The sequence below is a fragment of the Lissotriton helveticus genome, chromosome 3_2, assembly GCF_964261635.1.
Source record: "Lissotriton helveticus chromosome 3_2, aLisHel1.1, whole genome shotgun sequence".
NCBI lineage: Eukaryota > Metazoa > Chordata > Amphibia > Caudata > Salamandridae > Lissotriton > Lissotriton helveticus.
In genome coordinates this window covers 325,784,545-325,804,944 of record NC_136062.1, presented here as the reverse complement: position 1 = coordinate 325,804,944, position 20,400 = coordinate 325,784,545, and the positions used below count along the sequence as shown (strand labels likewise).

Here is a 20,400-nt window from a genome sequence, read left to right as displayed (position 1 = left end):
AGATCTGCGCCAGGTGGACTGAGACAGGACACATGAGTCATGTGTCACCCTCGAGGGGATACTGTGTGAGTCCCCAGAAGTCCTGGCATGCCAGGCAGGTGTTCAACCGCAGGGTTTAGTCCCTGGGTTGGGAGACTAGGTGTGGGTTCTGCCTGACCTGGAGGGAAGGACATCAGTAATCAGAGACCTGACCGGTTTGGCTTCCAGGAGTACCAACCCAGTGGGAGGGTACAGCTTTCTGGAAGGGGGTGCAAAGGGATGGAGTCATCGCCTCTGACCCCGGTGCAACCTGAGGGTTTAGCCCCTAGGTTGGGAGACCAGTTGTTGGAGAAAGGTCCAGAACTGGTAGGAGAGTTGTCTTCTGAGGGCGCCTCTCCTGGGAGGAGAGTGCAGGAACCCAGAAGGAGGGGTAGGGAGAGGGAAGCCTCACCCGTGACCTCTGGTTAGCCTGAGGGTACAGACCCTGGGCTGGCGGGCCAGTGTCAGGGTGTCCTACCTGACTTGGCAAGGGAGATAGTGGAGAAATGGGGCCAGGCATGTGGGGCTACTGCCCCCGACTTTCTGATGCCACAGAGGTTAGAGAGGCCTGAATGGCATGAGGGCTGGCTCTCATCACTGACCATTGTCTGTGGCCCCTGTGGCTGGTTGTCCTGGTGGACAGGGTGGCCCCTGGAAGGGGGGCAGAAGGCACACCCTGGGGGTGGACTGGGCCAGACCTTTGTGTTGGCCAGGTAGGTACTGTCTACCAGTGCGGATACATTAGTGAGTGTAGTCCTGGTGCGCTGGGCAAGTGTTCAACTACAGGGCTTGGTCCCTAGGTTGGGAAGCCAGGTTCAGGTGTTGCCTGACCTGGAGGTAGGGACATCTGTAAGCAGTGCCCCTACCCGTTTGTCTTCTAGGGGTACCACTCTAAGTGGGAGGGTGCAGAACTCTGGAAGGGGGTGCAGAGGGAGGGAGTCCTCACCTCTGACCCCGGCTCACCTGAAAGGTTTTGACCCTAGGTTGGAGGGCCAGGTCCGGGGTGTACACCCTGAACTGGAATCCCAGTTGCAGGATAGAACCCCTGAACTGGTGGGTAAATGGTGCAGGACACCTGCCACAGGTGCCCTGACTTCTAGAAGGGGGTACCGCTCCAGGTGGGAGGGTACAGAGCCCCAAGGAAAAGGAGGGTGGCCCCTGGAAGGGGGCAGAAGGCACACCCTGGGGGTGGACTGGGCCACACCTTTGTGTTGGCCAGGTAGGTACTGTCTACCAGTGTGGACACATTAGTGAGTGTAGTCCTGGTGCGCTGGGCAAGTGTTCAACTACAGGGCTTGGTGCCTAGGTTGGGAAGCCAGGTTCAGGTGTTGCCTGACCTGGAGGTAGGGACATCTGTAAGCAGTGCCCCTACCCGTTTGTCTTCTAGGGGTACCACTCTAAGTGGGAGGGTGCAGAACTCTGGAAGGGGTGCAGAGGGAGGGAGTCCTCACCTCTGACCCCGGCTCACCTGAAAGGTTTTGACCCTAGGTTGGAGGGCCAGGTCCGGGGTGTACACCCTGAACTGGAATCCCAGTTGCAGGATAGAACCCCTGAACTGGTGGGTAAATGGTGCAGGACACCTGCCACAGGTGCCCTGACTTCTAGAAGGGGGTACCGCTCCAGGTGGGAGGGTACAGAGCCCCAAGGAAAAGGAGGACCAGGTATGGGGGAGTCCACCCGAGCCTCCTGTCCAGCCACCGGATACAGGCCCGAGACTGGTGCCAGGATGTCAGCCCTGACAGGAGGGAGAGTGGACAAAGGGTGCCAAGTACCTGCGGCTACTGCCCCCACCCCCTGATGCCATCGGGTTTTGAGAGCCTTGAGAGGCATAAGGCCTGGGTCTCATCCCTGACCACTGTCAGTGGTCACTGTGGATTGCTGCCTGGCTGTTGGGACACACCTGAGCAAGTTAAGTTTAGGTGCTGCACAGATGGTGTCCACAGGTGAGGAGAAGGGTGATCAGTGCTAAAGTGCATATGCTCTCTGTATATATTGTTATTGTGATTGGTTATCCATGATTGGCATATTTGTTTTACCAGTAGGTCCCTAGTAAAGTGCACTAAGTATGCCAGGGCTGGTGATTCCAATGCTACTAGTGGGCCTGCAGCACTGATTGTGCCACCCACAGGAGTAGCCCTAAAATGGTGTCTCAGGCCTGCCGCCGCAGTGCCTGTGTGCAGTTGCTAACTGCTATGCTGATCTGTCCAGTGTCCACACTGGCCAGGCCTAACTCTTCCCTTTCTGTACACATTGGACACCTCTATGGAAGTCCCCCAGGTACCCCCCTGGGCAGGGTGCAGTGTATGTGAAAGGTAGAGCATGTACTAGTGTGGGTGACATGCTCTGGTAGTGTTTTACAGCCATTTTCGTTTTTCACTATTGAAAGGCTATCTTGCCCATAGGCTATAATGGGGAATGCTGGGTGTAATGTTTACCTGCATATCTTCCCATAGGAGCAAGATAGAAAATAAAAGTCTGGTATTCCTGAACTCATAATTTATTAATACATCTTTTAAGAAGGATGGTTTTTAAATCCTGGGTTTGAACACAGCACTTTTAGAAAGTGGCTGTTTTCTTTTCTGACCTTTCGGTGTGCCTTGGCCTGTTTGTGAATTGACTATCTGGTTTCTGAGTGACAGGGGCTGGGGTGGCTCCGAAAGGCTGAGTGACTCATCCCTGGGCTGAATAGCTCCATCTGCATCTTGAGTGGCGGGATGGGATAGCACCTGGTCCTGAATAGGGCTGTGCCTGCCTTCCACAATGCTGGCTCCACCTCCTGCTGGGTGACTGACGACCCTGTCCCTCTCTCTCAACGGAAAGAAGAAGTCAAGTAAACAAAGTGCTCCAGGACTGACCAGAACGGGTTCTGACTAGGCTAAGGCCTCTCTGCCCTCAGAGAACAAAGAGAATATTGGTATAAAAAGGGCTACAGGACTACAGAAAATTAGATCATCCTAGAATCAAGAAGGAACCTCTGCCAAGGAGAAAGCTGGAAGATTGAAGAAGAAGGACTGTCCTGCTGTGTGTTTGTGGGGTGACCTGCAGTTGCTTTGCTGCCAAGGAGAGGGGAAGGACTATGCTGTTGCTGTGTTCCCTTGCTTAAAGAGATCTCCAAGGGCCTGAGAAAAGCTGGCCTCCTGTTAAGAAGTCCCAGGAACAAAAGGACTTCACCCCCAGCTACCCTCTGAACTCTGCTGTAGGAGTTCTGCCCTTCCTAGAGTGCTTGATCCAATTGTGGGGCCTCTGGAAGTTGTGCCTGCTGTTGGTGGAGCTGGACAAGAAGAAAAGAAAAAGATCTGTAATTTTCACACATCGCTCGCTTGCAGAGTGCATCGTCGACCGTGGAAGGAAATTCCCGTCGCCGCGAAGATCGAGATCGACGCAGCGCCGGTTGCTGCTGCAAGAGCCGACGCTTTGTTCGCTTTCGGAACCCATCGCCCCGGTGCGGGAAGATTCCTGTTGCTGCGAGTACCGTTGCAGAGCCAGGGGTCGCTGGGTGAGATTGCCGCGCCGCTTGCTTGCGGACCGCATTACGTCGCTGCGAACATCGTCGCAGAGCCATCGCATCGAGGGGCCTCGAGAGGAGAAGATCGTCGCTTCGTGCGGCACGCTTCCTACCGAACCTGCGCACCGGAATCCATACAGGGTATCGCATCCCTCCCCATACAGACCGAATTTGTCGCAACACGCCCCCTTCGTCCAGCAGGGCTGTCACATTGCCTCCCCAGGGTCTCAGGAGTGACGTATCGCTTGTTTTTCAGCGCTGCACCTTCCATTTGGAACTTTTGTCGCATCTACAGGTACTTTGGGCTAAACGTGACGCAACTGTGGATTATTTTGATGCAAATCCTAGAACTCTTTTAAAGTCATATACTTGAACTGTGTATGGTGGATTTTTGTCATTTTGGTCTTGTGTAGTTTAGAAAAAGATACTTTATTTTTCTAAACTGGTGTGGAGTCCCTTTGTGGTGTTTTCACTGTGTTACTGTGAGTGTTGGTACAAATACTTTACACATTCCCTTTGATAAGCCTGTCTGCTCATGCCAAGCTACCAAGGGGGTGAGCAGGGGTTATCCAAAGAGTGTTCCCCTTACCCTGACTAGAAGCAAGGGTCCGTATTTGGACAGTGGTACCTACCTCTTCCTACTAGACATCCCCAGATCTTACAACCACTAACAGCTTAAGTTAGGGGAGGTGTATCATCATATTCGGGTTAAATTTAAGGCACTTTGAATTGTTACCTTCGGGGTTTGGAGCAAGCAGAGCCTCGCGGGTAGTTGTTCCTTCCAAGGGGAGGATTTAAAAATGGCTGAGGGGTATGAAGCTAGGCGTGGGTCCTGCATCTTTGGCATGCTAGTGGAACACCTGCTACACTATCATGGGTACAGCAACCTGCTTACCTTAACAGGCTACCCTGAAAAGAAGAAGCTACTGGTAAATTAAAATAAAACTAAAATAAACGTGAGGAAGCAGGAACACATAAAATGAATAAAAAGGGATTAAACCCCACTAGAGGTGGCAGCCTCTTCTACAGGAGCAAGGCCCCTCCTGATAAAAAGGCACCAGGAGGCCTACAAGGAAAGTAATATGGGCAGTAATAAGCCTAAAATATATGAGCAATCAAACTTTCAAATCTGAGCTGCACGGACGCGCTGGCTGTACAGTTAAATAGCCCACCATGAAGGGAGGCATAGCTAATGGGGCATGGCCAAATTCCAACGCTATCTAGCATATGGCTGGAAAAATGGTGCTCAAAGTAAAAATCACGATCTGGGTTCCAGTAACCCTGCTTACCTTATCAGGCTCCCTAGAAACGAAGAAGCTACTGGTAAATTCAAAATAAAACTAGAATAAACTTTGAGAAAAGCAGGAACACTTAGCATTAATAAAAAGGGTTTCAAACCCACTAGAGGTGGTGCCCACTGCTACAGGAGCCAGGTACCTCCTGATAAAATGGCACAATGGTGGCTACAAGGAAAGTCATGTGGGCAGTAATAAGCGTAGAGTATATGAGCAATGAGGCCTCCAAATTGAGCTGTATATGTGATATACACATATGTATCTTAACCAATACCCCCATCGATATCAAAATCGTTCCTACCCTTCTGCAATACAAAAAACGGAATATTTTTCTTCATAAAGCATTTCGGTGCCACACAAATACCAACAAATAGGTATATATGTTAGGTCCTCAACTGTATGGAATCTTAGAATGGGCTGTGTTTACATTTCATTTACATTGTTCTCTATGTTTCCTGTGGAATAAGTATTACCAATTCTTATAGCTACAAGCGTTAGCATATTATATGCTCAGGTTTATACACACAAATGTATTATGTAAAGTACTTATTATAAACTAATATGAATATGCACCTATTACAAGCATCTGACGGGGCAAATCTTTGTTTCACTTGGGAACTCCATGTGGGTGAAATGTTGGGGGAGAATGGAGAATTATCAGGGAACTGGATTTAATATTCCTAATTTCCTTACTAATTCCAAACTTTTCAATGATATCTCACAGTTCCATTTGTAATTCAGGGCAATTTTGCAATCTGGGGATTAAAAGGGGTAGAAGTTCCAGAGGTTGCCATCCTTGATAATGGGAGGAATTGGGGTGCTCAGTTGTCCTTTAGAATGGGATACCCCTAACCCATTTAGGCAACACGTGTTTCACCCCTTCTCGGTGTGCAAGCCAGGAATTTTCCCAAGGCTAATATCATGAGCAGCATAACGTACAACTAGAGATAACCAGTAACATAAAACACATCATCCTTGTGCAGTACATCATAACAAGAATAGGACAGACTGGGGGGAAAAAAGGGAAAGTGAGGGACCAAAAGAAAAAAAGAAGAAAACATTTACATACACAACCCTGAAGATAAGGGCTCATCAGTATAAGTGATATCTCAATAATGTAAAGGAAATATCACAAGGGTCAAACCCAAGGAGAAAAAAAACATAATAATAGTTCAACTGTAAAGACAAACTGGATGATATCATCATGTAGTACAGTTGGTATGCAGACAGGTTATGCACAGTAAAATCAAGGCAAAGACAAGAGTAATATGCATATGTTTTGATATATTGCATTTATATAACCGTAGATTGACCTATTTAAATTCACCAGTAAACTGAAACGCATATCTTTCTTTTACAACAAACCTCAAGAACGTTAATTACACCAGAGAATCATTCTATCACACATATCTGTGCAGGACCTAGAAAATAGAGAAATGTTTACCAACCTTTCAGATATAGAAACTCACTCCAGGTACCTCATGGACACAGCATCGGAACTAGGTATCAACACTAGCGCAACAAAAACTATGACTATAAAAAGATAGAACTGTATGGACAAAGTATGGTGACTCTGCAGTCATAAAGATACTACTTATAAAATACCTTTGTGAATAGTAAGAAATCGTATAGGTACACAAAAGCGTATGCTTCCCTTTGTGAATTAGGCCATATAACTTACGTTATATATTCATAGCTATCATTTACTCCTTTTTTTAAATGTTTCATGTGGAGACTGGCTAGTACATCTGTTGAAGTCTAAAGTACAACTGAATATTAAACTCAATTAAAGAAATATATTGAAATGTTTTATATTTGATTACCAATGTACTCCATGTGATTTTTTTTCCTGTAATCATTTGATTGTAGCCCGCACTCAAAATGTTTCCATGATTTCTGTATTGTTCATAATAAAAATGTACTTTTTTGAAAAATGTATTTCCATTAAATAGCTAATAAAATATATATGATTTTGCAGCTACAGTCTTCCTTGAGTTTTGGAAAAGAAGGAGAGCTGTACTCACCTATGACTGGGACTTAATAGATTGGGAAGACGAAGAGGTAAAGTGCTATTAACCAAATGCTTTATGTAGAGTGTTAATGCTAACAAGTCATTATTGACCTTTTTTCTGTAGTGCTATGATGGACCTTGAGACTGTTTTTTTTTATTACACTAACAATAAGTGTATAGGTAATTTGACAGATGCATGATGATTGTTGAATCTTAAAACTATGTCATAAAAATGTCAGACAAAAGTGGCTATCAACCTGGATAATAAATATCTTGTGGCAGTTACACAAAAAACTGCTTCAACACTGTGTTTTCCACACTACCACTCAGCGGGCAGATTAAATCACTAATGGGCAACTGGTGGCATGGGCCAGTCTACGACAGATATCACTTTGCGTAATATTGCTTCTGATGGTCCTTACCTGTTGATTAGCTAGGGTATAATAGAAACCTACCTCTATCTCAGGATGTAATTGAATAGTGATAACTACCATTAGGTAAGTGAAAATGTTTTTCTAGCCTCTACTACCTCCTTATTGGAGCATAAATATATTACATGTATTCAATCAAGGATTTCTTTATTGCATTTGTCACATACCCAACAATCTTCATCTAAGTCACTTCTTCATCTTGCATGAACCTTTAAAGGGAGTATACTGAGTCGAAGCATGATAATACATCTCCAGATACCGTGCTCCAGAGTAAATCTCACATATTGTTTGGAGGTATTAAACTCTATAGTGGGGGCAAGAGATTTATAGTGGGACAGTTGAATGGAAAGTGCCTTATCAAGCTCCTAGCTTAATCGGGGAGTCATATTTTGAAAAAAGAGCTTCAAATGTGCTGGGGACCAGGACTAGAAGTTGCAGCACTATGCAGAAGGACATTAAAATAATTTAATAAATTGAACAACCAGGTGACTTTCATCTGTAGTTCACATTTTCTCTGATCATCATCTCCTAGGAATTTGAAAATGGTGAACATCTAAGGGATATATCGATTTTTAAAAGACAATAAACACCCACAAAAAAACAATATTTTCATTCTACAAGGACCAAGCTGAAACAAAGGTGAATGCTGATGACTTAAACCTGAAGAGAACTGGTTTCACATGTTTTCGGAGAAATGAGCAGATATGTAAATGTAGAAAATAAACCTGATACTTGTGTATACTTTAGATGTGTGTGCCAATCTGAATTCATTCTAATCTACAAACGTACCAATAGTTACTCAAAAACTATGCAATTTTACAAACAACATTTTTGTTGACAAGAAAGCCAGTGCCACATCTGTCTAAAATATGTTGGCTGTACATTATTTTCCAATGCTCAAATGTGCCTTTACTGGAGATACATATGTTCTCACACAACATGCTACTGGTTCTAATTCATTTAATATCTGTCACAGTACACAAAAAACAGTGAAGACATTTCATTGAAGCTGAGATCTAGTCGACTATTAGATGAAAGGTGATGTAATTTCTAACTGCTGACACATTACTGGCACTCATAACAAACTCTAAACACATCTTATTTTTTTGGATCAAATTTGGGCTATTTAACAACCGTATATGTCAGATGTCAAGCCACTGAAGTAATGACACTACAGCTTTTTTTATAATTACAAATATGATATAATTTCATTATCAATTCCTGTTGCTTAATAATATTTGCCTCTTTCTAAAGCGCTTGGTTGAGCCTGATGGCGTGTCATGGTGCTTCGAGAGAGTGACCTAAGAAAGAGATATAATGCCATATGTGTATCTACTTGCCGAAACTGAAATTCATGACTGTGCTGGCATCTAGGGCAAATAGCCATGTTTTAGTCTCCTTCTAACAGTAGCTACAATGGTTCCATCCTCAGAGAGGTAGGGAATTCGATGATGAGCCACTAGAAAAGCAAAGGAGCAACCGCCCTTCCACGCGGCATAACTGCCTGGCTCGTTCCCGAGGATCTGAGATTATGGCTTGGTTTGTGGCATTTCACGACAGAGGTGAGGTACCCTGGACCTTTAACATTAACTATTCAGTGACAGTAGCACATGACTCTAAATAAGTTTCTCTCTTTAAGTTGCAGCAAGTGCAGGCTAGCCGGAGCCGGCCGGGAAGCAGCATATTTTGGAATATTTAGTACAAGACGGGCTGCAGCATTTTGCACTTGCTGTAGTTTCTGTAATCACAATTTAGTAGTTCCTAGGTAGAGTACATTGCAGTAGTCCAAATGGGAGGTAACTGATACGTGTAGAACAAGTTACTTTCCTTCGGTAACAATGTATCTGTAAGAGACATGTATTAGTTATAGATTCCTTATTTGTAATTACCCCCAGGCATCAGACTGGATCCGGAGAATTTTTCTTCAGCAATACCCCTGCGCGTCGTTATGTGGCATCAGTCAACTCTGCGTCCGTCATCGGCATCGTGGTAGCTGGGATGATGTTGTGGTGCCTACTTAGATGCTGACCCTGCGCGATGATGTCAGTTCTGACACAATTTTCCACGCCAGAAGTCATGAAATACACTGACCACTGGTGCACCACACTAGGGCACTGCAAGGAGTCCCTCTCCCTGGAAGTCAGTTCCCAGAGTGGGGAGGATGGGTGGGGCGGTAAGGAATCTATAACTAATATATGTCTCCTACAGATATATTTTTACCGAAGGTAAGTAACTTGTTCATCTGAAAGAGCCTATTCGTTATACATTCCTTACCTTGGAATAGATACCCCAGCAATACCAACCCCCGAGGAGGGACTGCAAACCAAGTTCACAGCAGAAAGTTCAGGAGGACAGAACGGGCAAAGTAGCCATCCCTCTGGACTTGACTATCCAGGCAGTAATGTCTGGTGAACATGTGCATAGAAGTCTACGTGGCCACCTGGCAGATGTGGATGAGTGGGACTCCACCTGTGAAGCAGTAGTTGCTGCCGTAGCTGTAGTGGAATGAGCGTGCAGCCCCACTGGAGGGTCCTTTTTATCTAAAGCATAACACATCTTGATACAAAGGACGACCCGTCGAGAGATGGTACACTTTTGCACAGCCCGACCTTTCTTCTCACCCACATAGCCAACGAAGAGTTGATCGTCCACCCAGAAATCTTTTGTGCGGTCAAGGTAAAAAGACAGCACACGTTTCGAGTCCAGACGGTGGAGTCTCTCCTCCTCCTTGGAAGTGTGCAGTGCAGGGAAAAAAGGTGGGCATATTAATAGTCTGCCCAATGTGACAACTTTAGGCAGGAACGAGGGCCTCGTTCGAAGCACCATTTTATCTGGATGGACTGAAAAGGAAGGGGGCTTAGAAGAATGAGCCTGAAGCTCACTCACTCTGTGAGCTGAAGTGATGGCAATAAGAAAGACAGTCTTAAGAGTGAGAAGCCTAAGAGGACAGTTGTGAAGAGGCTCAAAGGATGCGCACATATGGTAAGTCAAATCTAGGTTCAAGTCCCTTTTGGGCATTATGAAAGGAGATGGAGGAAAGAGATGAATAATGCCTTTAAATAACCAACTTACATTAGGAGACTTGAACAAAGAAGGCTGATCCGGTAGCGGAAGAAAAGCAGAAATGGCTACCAGGTAACCTTTAAGAGTGCCCAGAGCAGAGCCCTGCTGGGCCAAAGAAATAAGGAACAAAAGAACCTCAGAAAGAGAATCGACAGCCTTTGCTGTCCACCATGTCACAAACTTGTTCCATCGACAGGCGTATACCGTCTTAGTGGAGGGACGCCTGGCTGCCATGATTACATTACAGACTTCGGGAGGAAGGTCAAAATCTGTCAACTGTCGCCACTAAATCTCCATGCAAAGAGGTGGAGGCTGGACAGGTACGGGTGGTGAACTGTTCCCTGCTGCTGCAACAGAAGATCCTTCTGAAGGGGCAGTCTGATGGGAGGATCGATAGCCATGCTCAAGAGCTCGGGGTACCAGATTCTTCATGCCCATTCCGGTGCCACAAGAATGACTTGGGCTCGGCCGCGCTTGATCATCTTCAGCACTCAGGGCAGAAGTGGTACAGGCGGAAAGGCGTACAGGAGGCCGCATCTCGATGCGCGACAAAACGCATCACTGAGCGAGTGCTGCCTTGGAAACTCTAACATGCAAAACTGCTGACATTGCGCATTCTCTCCGCTGGCGAACACATCTAACCAAATTTCTCCCCACTGCTAAAAGAGACCTTACACCACCTCTAGGTGAAAATGCCATTCATGATTCACCAGGCACTGGCACCTGAGTTCGTCCGCCCTGGCGTTCAGAGAACCTGCCAGGTGTTGAGCCACCAGGGTCATGCCATGAGGTTCCAGCCATATCCAAAGGTGAAGGGCCCCTTCACAAAGGGTCCACATCCCCACCCCACACTCTTTGTTGCAGTACCACATGGCGGTGGTGTTGTCTGTGAACAACTGCACTGCCTTCCCCTTAAGTGAGGGAAGGAATGTCTTCGGTGCTAAGCAAATTTCCAGCGGCTCCAACAGGTTGATTTGCAGCCCAGACTCCACCAGAGACCAGACTCCTCTGATCTCCGCTTCTCCCAAGTGGCCGTCCCATCCCAGGAGTGATGTATTGGTCACCACCGTGAGTTCTGGTTGGGGAAGGGTGAGGGATCTGCCTCTGACCCAATCTTGGTTTGTTAACCACCACTGCAGTTGGGGCGTAGTTCCCTCCAAGATCTGGACATAGTCGGAAAGATTCCCCTGATGCTGCCCCCACTGGAACTTCAGGTCCCGCTGCAGAGCCCACATATGCCATCGGGCATGATCCACCACCATGATGAGGCTGCTGGACCTCATGGCCTCCGGGTCATTCTCACCGGGATAGAGGCTGAAACATCCGTATCATAGCCTGAATATCCCTGACTCGCTGCTTGGGAGGATAGGCCCAAAACTGCACAGTGTCCAGAACAACTCTGATTAAAGGGAGTGACTGAGAGGGAGTCAGGTGTGACTTCGGCACGGTGATAGTGAACCCTAGCGACAGCAGAAGGTCCACCGTAGTTGAGATAGGGGAAGACTGGAACCCCCGATCTGCACAGATGAGCTGCGACCGCCCCCATTACTCTCATGAACACCCGAGGGGCAATGGTAAGGCTAAAGGGGAGCATGGTGAACTGAAAATGCTCGTGGCCAACTGTGAACCACAGGTTACGTCTGTGGGCTGGCAGGACGGGGATGTGAAAATAAGCATCATGCAAGTCCAAAGGCACCATCCAGTCTCCAGGGTTGAGGGCAGAGAGGACCTGAGAACAAGGTTAGCATTTTGAACTACTCCTTCCATAGGATGCGATTGAGAGCCCTGAGGGGTGTGCAGATAGAATATCAAGTTGGTAATGTCGACCTACAGAAATATCGAGTCCTAAATATCGTGAGTCAGAAATATCGACAGCAAGAATATTGTGGTCAAGAATATCGATTTTAAGCTAAGAAATATTGTTTTTAAAAATATAGACGTCATTAATATTATTTTCAATATAGTTGTTTAAAATGAAGATTTTTTAATTAGTGTTAAGTATTATAGTATATATTTTAAATGTATGTGATGTATTTTTTTGTATAAGAATTGGTTATGTGTTTTAATATATGTGTGACATTTTTAGTAGTTATCAATTGTATTTTAATTAAATATTGCTTTTTTTAGTTCCGTAGCGGATTATGGGTCTAAAGGGGAATAGGGCGGTAAGTATATTAATTATAAAAAGTGAATAATTTTGTTTTATTGATATTTATTTAATTTAGATTTTATAGTGTTAGTTATGGGAAGTAATTTATTATTAATTAATTATGAATTGGCTAGTAATCAATATTAATTAATTAATTGTATGATAATTATGGTAAATGTATAATTTATTTAGGTGTGGGTTTTGGGGTTTATAGGGTAAAGGGTGGTAAGTATTTTATGTTTTAATTAATATTTAGTTGATTGTTAATATTAATTAATTAATTAATGTTTAATTAGGGTAATTGTTTATTTTTTGTGTGTGGGTATCACTTTTATAGGGGTAAAGGGCCGGGAGTAACTGATTTTACTTACTTTATAATAAGTTGTTAAGTACCATTAGTTTTTTTTATTGAAAATAAGTTTTAATTCTGTAATTAATTTGTTTACAGTATAATTCTACTTGTGGTTTGTGGGAGTTATTGGGGTAAAGTGCAGTAAGTTTGACAATTTTAATGAGTTTTAATTAGTTTCTTAATTAATAATATTTCTTTAATTGATAATTAATTATTTTAATTATGTAAGCACTTTTTTCATATTTGGGTTGTGAATGGTGATGTGTTATAGGGTAGGAAATGAAATAAGTACATTTATGTAATAATACATGTTTTTGCTTCTAAATATTTTCTAATTAAAAATAATTATTTGTTTGAATCTTTCTTATTACATTTAGTATAATATTTGTAGGTATGTGTCATATGCTTTTAACCTTAAAATATGTCTTTTAAAATTTGTAATATTAAATATATTTGTATTTAAATTTTTAACATATTTATATATTTGTTTATTTATTCTGCTTTTTAAATATTTTTGTTGTTAATATTTTGTTTGCTTTTAATTTTGAATTGACTGGGGAGGGAATATTAATTGTTCCCCTCCACAATCCAACACTTTCCCTACTGTTGCACTATTTGGAGTGGGAATAGTACATTTTACCCCACCACTCTCCAACACTTTCCCTACTGTTGTACTCACTGAAGTTGTATTTTACTATATGGATTTGTAAATTATATAAATATATATATATATATTTGTGAATTTTTATATGATTGTAAAATGATCAAATAAATTAAATATTATATGTATATATATATATATATATATATATATATATATAGCTTGTCTTCTTTTTCTCCGGGGTATCGGAACAACTTCTGCCCGCCTCAAGTGCAAGGTCAGTCAAGGACTACTGCCAGGTGCAGCTCGTGACTGCACGAGGATTCGAAATCACTGCATTATCGTCTCAAGACCCAGCTGCATTGTACATAGGGGCTGGAACGTAAAGGGGACCCGAGGGAGTTTGTTGGACGTTATTTACAGCGTGAAAACTCCATTTCATAACTGTGCCTTTACCCTGAACATTGTGTTCCTTCCCCATTAAATACTTACCAGGAGTGGTGGCTTCTGGGAGTTGAAGTTTCATCTGAGCCACTATGGAAGAATGACCATGTGACTTTGGGGCGGAACTCACTCACCTACCAATGAGGGTTATGCAGGACACATTTAAGACGTAAGTGGAGTCAAAACGCGGTAGCAGCGGCAACTGAGGAAGGCTACAACGCCGAAATGCATCTTGCCTTGCTGTCCTGAATAAACGGCTCCCAAAGCTCCCCTGAGTGGCCTCTTCTCCTTTCCCACTGGAGGGGTGTTTTGTTTGGATATAATTTGCACACTAGCCAGAGGTGCGCAGGAGGCCCCGTTCCATAAAGCGGCAGGAGTGATGCTGGCACCAGCTGTCGAAGCTTGTCTTCTTTTTCTCCGAGGTATCGGAACAACTTCTGCCCACCTCAAGTGCAATGTCAGTCAAGGACTACTGCCAGGTGCAGCTCGTGACTGCACGAGGATTCAAAATCAATGCATTATCGTCTCAAGACCCGGCTGCATTGTACATAGGGGCTGCAACGTAAAGGGGACCCAAGGGAGTTTGTTGGACTTTATTTACAGCGTGAAAACTCCATTTCATAACTGCGCCCTTACCCGGAAGATTGTGTTCCTTCCCCTAGCAATACTTACCAGGAGTGATGGCTTCTGGGAGTTGAAGTTTCATCTGAGCCCCTATGGAAGAATGACCATGTGACTTTGGGGCGGAACTCACTCACCTTCCAATGAGGGTTATGCAGGACACATTTAAGACGTAAGTGGAGTCAAAACGCGGTAGCAGCGGCAACTGAGGAAGGCTACAACGCCGAAATGCATCTTGCCTTGCTGTCCTGAATAAACGGCTCCCAAAGCTCCCCTGAGTGGCCTCTTCTCCTTTCCCACTGGAGTGGTGTTTTGTTTGGATATAATTTGCACACTAGCCAGAGGTGCGCAGGAGGCCCCGTTCCATAAAGCGGCAGGAGTGATGCTGGCACCAGCTGTCGAAGCTTGTCTTCTTTTTCTCCGAGGTATCGGAACAACTTCTGCCCACCTTAAGTGCAAGGTCAGTGAAGGACTACTGCCAGGTGCAGCTCCTGACTGCACGAGGATTCGAAATCACTGCATTATCGTCTCAAGACCCAGCTGCATTGTACATAGGGGCTGGAACGTAAAGGGGACCCGAGGGAGTTTGTTGGACTTTATTTACAGCGTGAAACTCCATTTCATAACTGCGCCTTTACCCTGAACATTGTGTTCCTTCCCCTAGCAATACTTACCAGGAGTAGTAGCTTTTGAGAGTTGAAGTTTCATCTGAGCCACTATGGAAGAATGACCATGTGACTTTGGGGCGGAACTCATTCACCTTCCAATGAGGGTTATGCAGGACACATTTAAGACGTGGGTGGAGTCAAAACGCGGTAGCAGCGGCAACTAAGGAAGGCTACAACGCCGAAATGCATCTTGCCTTGCTGTCCTGAATAAACGGCTCCCAAAGCTCCCCTGAGTGGCCTCTTCTCCTTTCCTACTGGAGGGGTATTTTGTTTGGATATATATATATATATATATATATATATATATATATATATATATATATATATATACCCAGGAAAACACCCCCGATTGGCGACCCTTCAGGGCGGCCTCTTCAAACCGGGCATGGAGAGACCCGGCAATTCCATGCAAAGAAGCACCACAGAAGAGGCCCACTTCAGTGCACAAGGAGCCTTTTATTCGAGCTTACAGCACAGCATTCCTTAATGTCCCAACTAGTTTCGGCACCTTTTGGCCTTGATCACAGGTAGGAATCACTCCAGTAGTGTCTGTGCCTCTAAATTTATAACAGTTCTGGTCACCAAAGTGATTATGGCATACAGATTCCAGAATGCATATATATATATCCCGGTCGAGAAGAGAAGCTCACCTGCTGCGGCAGGGTCCGCGACGGCACTACGATAGTGCTGCAACAGTCGGAAGGAAAGCAGGCTGGTGTCATTGCAGGGTGACGCCAGTGCTCGGCTCAGATGGACAGCTGAAAAGCGGGGCTGGTCCCCATTTGAACTTTGTTTTCACCACTTGGAAAAACTATAGGTTTAATATGACAATGACGGCGCACCCACCTGGGATCACGAGGCACGCACTACAACATCCAGAAGGCCAAGAGGGTGGCCACGCCCATCTTGGCAGGTGTTTTACATTCGAATAGGCGGCAATGCACAGCGCTCTCATTTTGTCTGAAACAAACGCTGCTGAAGAAGAGATTCACTCTCGAAACGCGTACGGCTTATGAACTTTGAAAACATGCTCTGTGTGGGGGTCATGCTGGCAAGCTGTGCATAAAATTTGTGAGCGAATCAAGTTTCCAGTAGCTTCTCTTCACTTGGGTCTCCTGTTATGTTGGATATATATAATATATATATATATATATATATATATATATATATATATATATATATATATATATATATATATATATATATATATATATATATATATATATATATGCTACGGCAGCCGAAACATGCCTGTCCTGGCTTCCCTGGTTGAGGCAGGCTGGATAAAATAAATAAGCTATAAACTCCACAGCCTTGTGTGCGTGCTCTCTTTCTCTTAGGAGCGGGAAGTGTTATGTTTTTATATATATATATATATATATATATGTATATTTATCAATATGTTTGCGTTGAACTTTTTAAATTAAGTTTATTTGTTATATTTGTTAAAAGGTATATTAAATCTACCTTATTTAAAAAAACATGTTTTATTATTTTATATATATATATATATATCCACATCGATATTTTGTGCAACTGTATTTTTAACATCGATATTTTTTTCCCAATATTTTTTTAATTACCTGTTTATGTATAGGGAGTCGATATTTTTGCATTCTATAATTTTTCATGCATATTTTTGACATGCATATTAGGTCAGTAAACCGCCCTGAGGTCTAAGATAGGAAGCAAGCCTTTGTCCTTTTTGGGCATCAGAAAGTAGCAGGGTTAGCAACTGCGACATACTTCTGGCGCCGGGACCCTCTCGATAGGTACCTTGGCCAAGAGAGCTAAGACTTCCTGGTGGAGAAGCACTAAGTGATCCTCCAAAATCCAATCGAAAGATGGTGTCATGGCGGGAAGAGTAGTGTGGTAGGGGAGGGAGTAGCCTCTTCGGACTATCTGCAAAACCCACCTGTCGGATGTGATGGATTGCCAGTGTGGGAGGTGATGGCGAATGCTGCCACCCACTGGCCCCTGATGGGCCTTAAGGGTTATGGGTCAAACTAGGAGGGTCTGGAGGCTGCTGCAGGTGTGAAAGGGTGGACTGGCCCACCCGTTCGGTCCCAGATCCAGGTCGCTGGGTTCCACTTCTGCGCTGAGGATGGGCAGCTTGCGTGGGCTGGTGGCTGGACTGGGTCGGATGTGGTGGGGTGCCCCTACCGTGGCCACGAAAGGGATGAAAGGCAGATTGTGGTAGACGGGGGGAAGCAGCAAGGCCCAAGGACCAAGCTGTAGCTCGAGAATCCTTATAGCGCTCGAGTCTGCCTTGTCACCAAAAAGACGACAGCAATAGAAGGGCATTTCCATTAAGGTTGACTGGATATTCCCCGAAACCAGACATGTGTAGCGCCAAAGGGCTACCGATGTGGCAGTCATTCTGCCCAGAGAGTCGGCAATATCCAGTCCACAGCGGATTGTGAATTTTACTGCGTCTCTCCCATCCGCCACTGCCTGGAATAGAATGGCCCAGGCATCGTCCGGGCACTGAAGCAGCACTTGTGCAACCGTATTTCAGGCTATATGGGTATAGCGGCCCAAGAGACATGCAGTATTCACGGACCGCAGCCCCAAGCTGGAGGAAGAGAACATGCGCTTTCCAAGATGGTACTGCTTCTTGGATTCCCTATCCGGGGATACGGAAGGGAATGTGCCCTTGGAAGAAGAGGCTCTCGGGTGGAGAGTGTTGGGAGAGGAAAATGGAATCACCCAGAGAATCACCCAGAGATGGGAGGTGGCGGTCTGCAATTGTCTGCTCCACAGAGGCCCCTGTGCTGGGCTTGGACCAAGTGCCCAGAAAATCGTCTGTTAGGAATTCATTGAAGGGCAAAAGGGGTTCAGAGGTAGTTAACCTCAGTCAAGACATTAGTCCTGACTGCCACTGTAGGGCGCTCCAGGTCCATAGCCTCGGCTGCTCTACACACCACCAATGCCTAGGACGTTCTCTCCTTCGTAGTCACGGATGGGGGAGAAATCATACCAAAGTATGGGGAGGTATCCAGACCACTGGCTTGCCCCAATTCCTCTCTCCAGTCCGGCTCTTCCAACTGGTCTGTTAAAGGGTCCAGTGACCCCTCCCAGTCTTCATCACCACCCTCGAGGTGATAGGGAACACCTGGGATGAAAAAGGGAACAAAAGTACCGTCCGGCATCTATGAGTATGGGGACGGTATCAGCTAGTGGCACGGCCGGAGCTGGGGACCTCGTCGCCGTGGTAGGTTGAGTAAGATCGACCGGCTTCGATTCGGATCCATGCCTAGATCCATGGGACTCTGTGGCATTGGAGCTGGAGCTGGCGGCATCGAAGGCCCAGGACCCCAACTGGCTCTGCGGTGCACGAAGCAACACCAGCGGATTCAGGCTGCCCAAACACATGGTGGAGGGCTTCATAAAACGTACAAAGTTGGGCAGGCAATGCTCCAGCTCCTGGAAACTGGGGAAAGCATGGAGTTATCCCTGAATCAGGTGCCAGAGATGGAGCCTTAGAACGACAATGCTCTGGTTCTGGCGTCACATCAGCCAACTGACGGGGAGAAGGTGAAGAGCGATAGTGCTTTTTTGCCTTCTTCTTGCGCTTCGACTTACCCGAGGACTGCTGGGCTGGGCCTCCAAAAGATTTTGGGACCGCTCCCGCAGAGACTTCGAATTCATGGCCCGACAGTCGGAGCATGACTTTGGGTCGAGGTCTCGGTCCAGGCACCAGAGGCAAATGAGGTGCAAATCCGTCAAGGACATCATCTTGGGACAGGAGTCAAAGACTTGAAAAAAGACATTGCCAAAAGTTGAAAAAAAGTTTACTCAAAAAATGACTAAGGGGCAAGCTCTCTCTGCATCTCCGCTAGGCTGGCGTGGAAAAAGAAAGAACTGATGTCAGCACGCGGGAGCGACGTTTAAGTAGGCACCGCAACATCATCCTGGTGACCATGACGCCGACGACAATGTGTAGTCCACCGATGCCACCTACCAATGCGCAGTGGTAGGTATGGCTGAAGAAATATTCTCCGGATCTAGTCTGACGCTGGGCGGTAATTCTAAGGTAAGGAATCTATAACTAATCGTCTCTTTCAGATTGATCATTTTTCTTGCCGAGTGGGGATGGCGTCAACAATCTTTCTATAACATTTTAGGGGTGTTAAGGTACTTTCCCACCACAGCAGTTATCTGGTGTTCTAATGTTAATTCTCTGTCCACTATTACAAAAAAAACGTATGATTATGCTGCAGTACAAAGACGTTGTCCCTACATGGCTTCATTAGCAAAATATTGCATTTGTGCAAAATATCCATATCCAAACACAACTTTACCTAAAAAGGGAGAAGGGAAGAGAACACAGTCCAATTCAACAAGGGCACTTTGATAAAAATGGCCAAAAAGAGAGTGCAGTGGCAGCATTAGACAAAAGAAATATACCAAAAGTGAATCATACGATTACATTTTAGGTACAATTTGTAAGCAGAAACTCAGCAGCAACTGAATAAGTGAGCACTGGAAGACTTTAAAACTAGCCATCAGGCAACATATTGGAATCCAAATCAGACAATCCTTCAAGTGCAATAATCTATATGCTCCAGGAGATCCACAAATATGGAAATTTAAACCTTTTCTCCTGTGTTAGGCAAAGCTATGTCTATACATCTTAAAATTCTGGTTGCTGAAAAATCCAGATTTCAGCAAGCACTGGTTGATATATATGAGAGATAAAGAAGTATCAAACTAATATCCTCACATTGTTTTAGAGCATCACAGGGAGGCGAGGCAGTTGCTTGCTTGAAGATCCCCAGGTAAGGGACAAGTAAGATAGACACCCCACCAAATCTCATGAGAATTCTATTTATGCATAATAATTTTTTGTTTAATATTTGATTTTTAAACAAAATATAGAAAGACTTGAGTGTAAGCCTGGCTGTAAAAATGTAAAAAGCATGTTTGGTGGCCATATGCCAGTTACCATAGATACAATTAAATGGACAGTGTTGGGGGGGCTGGAGAGTCTAGCTGCAAGATGGTCGTAGTATTGTAGTTCACCCTCACAAGCTGCACCCGGTACGTGCTGTTATTAACTGAATACCCTGAAGTTTTACTAAGGCGCCGGGCCTTGAGCTGCAACTGTGGCCACGCCTGCTGAAGACTGAGACAAAAGCTTAGGCACTTGGCCTCAGTGGGGTTCCAGCTGACTCTGGCATGTAGGGTCCCTCGGGATCCCTGAGATAAAGTGACCTGGGCAAAGGTAGGAGAGGTGACT

At 45.1% G+C, this 20,400-nt stretch overlaps 1 protein-coding gene across 1 annotated transcript in view; it reads left to right on the top strand.

Moving 5' to 3' along the window:
• The window catches only part of ANO3 (anoctamin 3), a 1,634,736-nt gene that overhangs the window by 1,075,283 nt on the left and 539,053 nt on the right, over positions 1–20,400 (top strand). Inside the window, exon 13 of the mRNA XM_078684212.1 lies at positions 6,797–6,879. Within this exon, the coding sequence (XP_078540338.1) occupies positions 6,797–6,879 (83 nt within the window). The remainder of the gene's footprint in view (positions 1–6,796; positions 6,880–20,400) is intronic.